The 5,998-nt window shown below is 41.5% G+C and overlaps 1 protein-coding gene, 1 long non-coding RNA gene and 1 other non-coding gene across 4 annotated transcripts in view; 2 read left to right on the forward strand and 1 right to left on the reverse strand.

Moving 5' to 3' along the window:
• Positions 1-507, reverse strand: part of LOC116655998 — a 623-nt gene extending 116 nt beyond the window's left edge. Inside the window, exons 1-3 of one of the 2 annotated variants that reach the window (XR_004311023.1) lie at positions 305-507; positions 136-208; positions 1-75 (exon numbers count right to left, since the gene is read on the reverse strand). The exon at positions 1-75 is cut by the window's left edge and continues 116 nt beyond it. This is a non-coding gene — a long non-coding RNA (uncharacterized LOC116655998). Of the gene's footprint in view, positions 76-135; positions 224-304 lie in introns of both variants that reach the window. The other variant, XR_006506929.1, reaches the window with a different exon arrangement.
• The window catches only part of LOC6501503 (protein pellino), a 28,494-nt gene extending 23,409 nt beyond the window's left edge, over positions 1-5,085 (forward strand). The window contains exons 4-10 of the mRNA XM_001955346.4: positions 1,875-2,106; positions 2,521-2,712; positions 2,789-2,977; positions 3,046-3,144; positions 3,217-3,370; positions 3,443-3,620; positions 3,692-5,085. Coding sequence (XP_001955382.1) covers positions 1,875-2,106; positions 2,521-2,712; positions 2,789-2,977; positions 3,046-3,144; positions 3,217-3,370; positions 3,443-3,620; positions 3,692-3,818 — 1,171 coding nt within the window. The 3' untranslated portion in view covers positions 3,819-5,085. The remainder of the gene's footprint in view (positions 1-1,874; positions 2,107-2,520; positions 2,713-2,788; positions 2,978-3,045; positions 3,145-3,216; positions 3,371-3,442; positions 3,621-3,691) is intronic.
• Positions 5,086-5,403: 318 nt separating this feature from the next.
• On the forward strand, positions 5,404-5,568 carry LOC6508055. Its single transcript, XR_045958.2, has one exon. It is a non-coding gene; the product is annotated as a U1 spliceosomal RNA (small nuclear RNA).
• Positions 5,569-5,998: the final 430 nt, after the last annotated feature.

Below are 5,998 nucleotides of genomic sequence, written 5' to 3' on the forward strand. Positions count from 1 at the left end.
GAGCAGTCAAGTGACCAATCAATTTTGCGATAAAGATAAGATACACTGTCCATTTGGGTAAGGTTAGTAACAAGACTGGAACGAATAATGGCAGGAGAATTATGTTATTCGATGATTCTAATCTGAGCTGCTTACCTGGCTATCGCTTCAGAGATCAAAGCCCACCAAAACCAGTTACATTTTACCAACAACACATTCCAAACAGAATCTATTAAGGAACAATCTATTAAAGCCCATCGTAGATTCATAAATTAAGATTCACTGCACTTTTATGGGGATCTTCAATCGATGCGGCACACCTTACCTTTCGGTCCGATTCGAGCCATAAACCCAATCCGTCAAAAGCAGCTCTACGTCGGTTCAGTTCGGTTACAGGAGTTTAAATGCCGGCTCTCAGTAAACACGGCCCGCCACATAAATTTGATCCACGCAGCGGTCTAGCCGCCGTCGGAGATTGATGGTCTTGGCCAGCTGCCGGGACGGATGATTGTAAATCTCGATGTTCGTCGTCCGAGCAAAGCGCTTGACACTGAACACTGAACACTGAACACTGAACACAGTGCTGATTGCCGACGCTTTGGCTCTGAGTCACCGTCCCTCCAAAATCCGAGTCACAGCCTCCACACTTGAGTCATTACCTGAAAGCATTCTGAGTTTGAGTCGGAGCTGGAACTGCATTTTCTGCTCTTTATGTCCCAGTTTTTGTTGGCATTTGTTATCTCAACACTTTTTAATTGCCCATAGGACAAAGGCGTTGCTTCGGAAAGGGAGAAAAATATTAAAGGGAGCTGAGAGCAGCGAGCCTACACAGATCTCCATCAATTTCCCATTTATCATGACTACGATGCTGCTGGTCCCCGAAAGCAACATGTGGTGGTCGCTCATTGCGTCCATAGAGTGCCTCCTCGCGGTTAGTGATATATGATAGACAAGCACATGATGATTGCCGAACGACATGGACGACAAGCAGCAGCCCACAGGCTAAGAAGCCAGAGACTCGTACAAACACTTAAATTGTTGTCAGCCAAATCTCAATCGCTTAATTGTTGTCATCAAAATAAGACATTACCAATTAACGAGCTCGAAAAGCAACGCAAAATGAATTTGGTCAGCTATCCAAATGAGGGCTTGAATAAAGCAAAAGCATGACGGGCAGCCAGAAACTTACAAAAATAAAACTAAAGTGTGTTAGGGAGAGGAGGGTCAAAATGTCATTATAAACAGGGATTGGGATGTATCATTTTATTGGACATGTCCCGGCCTTCGATTCTGAGAACTTTACATCACGAACAGATAACATTCTGATGGTTGCTTTCAAAGAAAATAAAGTTGTCGTGGAATTTTGATATTTTGTTTTTATGACTTGGCTAGAGGAATGAGGGATCGATGTTTTCAGAAGTCATGTTGTTCAATTTTATAGTTTTATAGAGAAGGTTCTTATAGAATTTGATGAAACTATATCACAGGTAATATTTGATGTATCTTTTTCCTATTAATAATTCTTTGCACAAGCCGAACCACCAATCACTATTGACTCTATAACTTTTCCATTTACTGATTCCAACGCCTAAAGGTAATTACACATTTTATGGCCTAGCTAATGTAGCAAAAAGACAGATATATATAGCGGAGAAGGGAAACAAAAGCCAGCACACTATTCTTTTGAGTTATTATTGCCCATTATCTGTGGGAGGCGGGTAGAGAGGCCACTAATTGCGTAAACACATCGACAGGGCAGAACTTGACCTATAAAATCCATCTGAATTATGTGTATTTGTTGGGCAACGTAATCTCGCTTGCCCCCATTTCGGGCTGAAGCTTATCAACCTAGCCGACATCTCGCTAAATGATTATCTGTCACTGAATCGTTGCAGCTACAATGGTTACTTGCCACAGGGCGATCGCGGACGACGACGCTCCAAATTTGTGCTCCACAAGCGGACGGAGGCGAGCGGCGTGAAGCGCTCCAAGCACTACATCGTCCAATCGCCCCAGACCTCGAAGGCCATACTGGATGCCAATCAGCATTCAATCTCGTACACGCTCTCACGCAGCCAGGCGGTAATCGTCGAGTACAAGGAGGACACGGAAACGGACATGTTTCAGGTGAGAAGAGAGACTTTCCTTTGCCCCCCAATCCTCCAGAGGATTCCGCTCGGAAATTTTCGACTTTGATGAATGTCCCACAGCTAATTAAAGCTTCGTCAAGGCCCTAAACGAATAGTGGCCCATCCACGGCTCAAAAGACTCCATCAGAAGGTCATAAGTCATAGGCTCTGTTGACTGTTGACTTTTTGCCGGGCGGACAAAACGACATTTAATATTTGTATGGCCTCTGGCTGGCAACTAGAGTATCGTTTCCTTATTGCCCTCAAGTGTAATGCCAATATCGCATGATTTGACATTTATTTGGAGAGTGACAAATTGCAGATACCTGTGCCGTCAGACAGCCAGATAGGGGACTAATCAGTAATCATCACTGTTGCCCCCACAACACTAATAGCGGCCATGATTTTCCAGGTGGGACGCTCCTCGGAGTCACCGATTGATTTCGTTGTAATGGACACACTGCCCGGTGATAAGAAGGACGCCAAGGTGATGCAGAGCACCATTTCTCGCTTCGCCTGCCGCATTCTGGTCAACCGCTGTGAGCCCGCCAAGGCGAGAATATTCGCCGCCGGCTTTGATTCGAGCAGAAACATATTCCTTGGGGTAAGTAGTCTGCTGCTGCCACAAAATCTCCAGCTGATTCTAATGAGCTTCGAACTTGACTTTTTTTTTCGAACAGGAGAAGGCCACCAAATGGCAGGACAACGTTGAAATCGACGGCCTGACCACCAACGGCGTGCTGATTATGCACCCCAAAGGATCCTTCTGTGGCGGCAGTGCCAAGTGTGGCCTTTGGCGCGAATGCTCCGTGGGCGGCGACGTCTTCAGCCTCCGGGAGTCGCGTTCGGCACAGCAAAAGGGCCAGCCGGTGAGTAATTTAATTATCCAGTCGAGCAATTTAGAATTTCATTAATCTTGAACGTATCTTCCTCTCAGATCTATGATGAATGCAACATCTTGCAGGATGGCACCCTAATTGATCTCTGCGGCGCAACTTTGCTCTGGCGTTCCGCCGAGGGCTTGCAACACTCTCCGGTGAGTAATAGTTATTCCAATTTTAATTTATTTTATTTTTGAAACTTTACTGAAACTCCTTTTTAATTACAGACCAAACACGATTTGGAAAAACTTATCGATGCCATCAATGCTGGTCGCCCACAGTGCCCGGTTGGCCTAAATACACTGGTCATACCACGAAAAGTTAACATTGGCGATCAGGTGAACCAACCTTATGTGTACTTAAACTGCGGTCATGTGCAAGGTGAGTGAATGGAACTTTTTGCTGTCCCCCAAATGCCAAAAACTAAAATTACGTTTTTATTTGCTTGCACAGGCCACCACGACTGGGGTCAGGACGAGAACACTGGCGCACGCCGCTGCCCCATGTGCCTGGAACTGGGTCCGGTGGTGACCCTGTGCATGGGCCTGGAACCGGCCTTCTATGTGGACGTGGGCGCCCCAACGTTTGCGTTCAATCCATGCGGACACATGGCGACAGAGAAGACCGTCAAGTGAGCAGATGAAACCCTACATCCTCCGTAAAAGCATGATACTATTAATTGCGTTTCTTTTCATCTTGCAGATACTGGGCTAATGTTGAGATACCACACGGTACCAACGGATTTCAGGCTGTCTGTCCGTTCTGCGCGACGCCGTTGGATGGCGCGACTGGCTACATTAAATTAATTTTCCAGGATAATTTAGATTAAATATAAATATAAATGATAAACGATTGTATTTACGTCTATATATAGTCTTGTAGTAATTGAAAGATGTCCAAGTTTGAAGCAGGCATTAAAACTAGGCTTTATTTATTATCATTAATTAATATTTAACGAGAAACCAGAAAACGGAAACAATTTCTGAATACTGAATTAAACAAAGAAAGGAAAACAAATGATAACCGAGCGAAGGCAAAGCAAATGAAACAAGTTGTATGTCTCTGTACGCTTAAGTTTTGCAAATTTAATTACCGCTACGTAACTGCTTCATTATGTTTAGCAAATCAATGCAATTAATTATGAAAAAAAAAATTATCCAATTCCCGTACCCGTACCCGTACCCGTCTCTTCGATCGCTTGCATGTTAAAGTTTCATGTTCGGTTTCCTTTACTGTTTAATGTAAAAATTATTTTGAACTAATTAAAGCAAGCCAAGCAACGCAACGCAACGCAATGAGCAGCTCTGCACACATAAACAGCGAAAATGATATGAAAATTGCATAACTGTAAGAGTTACAACCGAATGTATGTAAATCGCCGATATATTTATAGCCTGGCAAACGACTGGCAAACAGCATAAATTGTGTATAATTGTGTAAAAACCAACCAGATTGAAATGTAATCGTTAAACCTAATTATTCGCAATCTTGCAACCGCCCCCCCAAACATTGTTACGGGTGATAGGCAATCGACCCATCAACGACCCATAAAAGCAGCAACATTTACGTATTTCTCACCAAATCTAGAGCTTACATTTAGAAACATCAACACAATTATAAGCAACTTCAGAAAATGAAAAACATGGTAAAGCATTATTCTAAATAACAATAACATAAATTAAACGAAAATCGTGTGAAGAACATGTACAGTTTCCAAACTCTGTCAACAAATACGTATAAAAAGCAAATGTTCATTGATTCGAACGCATTTAGTACGGCCCATAACAGCATCATACGTATATCTAGATCTACGCATAGGGTTTAATTATATCTAAAGCGATATGTCTATGTTGATATTCATTTTCTGCCCCAAATCGCATTATGCATTACAATGTTAGTTAATCTTACATCTTATTTTTATCCATTACGATTATTTGTATTATTATTTTGTATGCATTAAACACGTTTGTGTGTTCATTGAATGTTGCACAGTCGTGTGTTAACAAATCACAACATTGCGAAACAAAAACAAACAAAATAGTTTATAATAAATACAAAATGTAAAATAAAAACTTTCTAGCAATACACATAAAAGATATATTGAGTATTTATTGGGTTAATTGGGAATTATTTTATGGATGATTTCGAGGAAACAGAGTCTCCCGAACCTAAAAACACAGTTTTTAATAAAAAAAAATTTGTTTTAAGAGTTTAATTCTTAAAAACTAAATAGAACTCCCACCAGGATTTGAATTTAGACGACTGTGGCGCCACCTACATGGTTTTTGTAGCATACTTATCGGGTGTCTTTTATGCGCATGTACACAACGTTATAATTCCCAACTGACCGTTATAATTCTCAACTGATTCTAGCAGCACTTTAGTGGAAACCCTTTTGTTCAGCGGAATAAAGCATACTTACCTGGCGTAGAGGTTAACCGTGATCACGAAGGCGGTTCCTCCGGAGTGAGGCTTGGCCATTGCACCTCGGCTGAGTTGACCTCTGCGATTATTCCTAATGTGAATAACTCGTGCGTGTAATTTTTGGTAGCCGGGAATGGCGTTCGCGCCGTCCCGACATAAATAATAAATATGAAATTTAACTTATTATAATTGCCATAATACCAGATAACCGTTAATTGCGTTACAGAACCTATGTGCACGATTGGCGTAGCAAATATCACGTATACGCCCTGTTGTTCCTCCAATTCTCCAATACCGCCACTTAAAACCACCTCCCAGTAAAAAAGAATTTGTCGTTTTTGAGATTTATTTATAGAATATTTCTTTGTTTTTTAGCAGTTTAAATATTATTTTGTGAAGCTGCTTATTGACATCAATCTTTCAATTCTCTACCAATTATCCTTAACTGACCGACCAATCTGCCAGGCTCGTTATTGTCAATGGGTTTTTGTTGTGGATCCGAATAGTATTAACATTTTAAAATGGAATAGTTGTTTTTGCTGTGATTCATGCATATCTATTTATTACATTAGAGATTTGAATGTA

Source organism: Drosophila ananassae, chromosome 2L (genome assembly GCF_017639315.1).
Source record: "Drosophila ananassae strain 14024-0371.13 chromosome 2L, ASM1763931v2, whole genome shotgun sequence".
Taxonomy (NCBI): domain Eukaryota; kingdom Metazoa; phylum Arthropoda; class Insecta; order Diptera; family Drosophilidae; genus Drosophila; species Drosophila ananassae.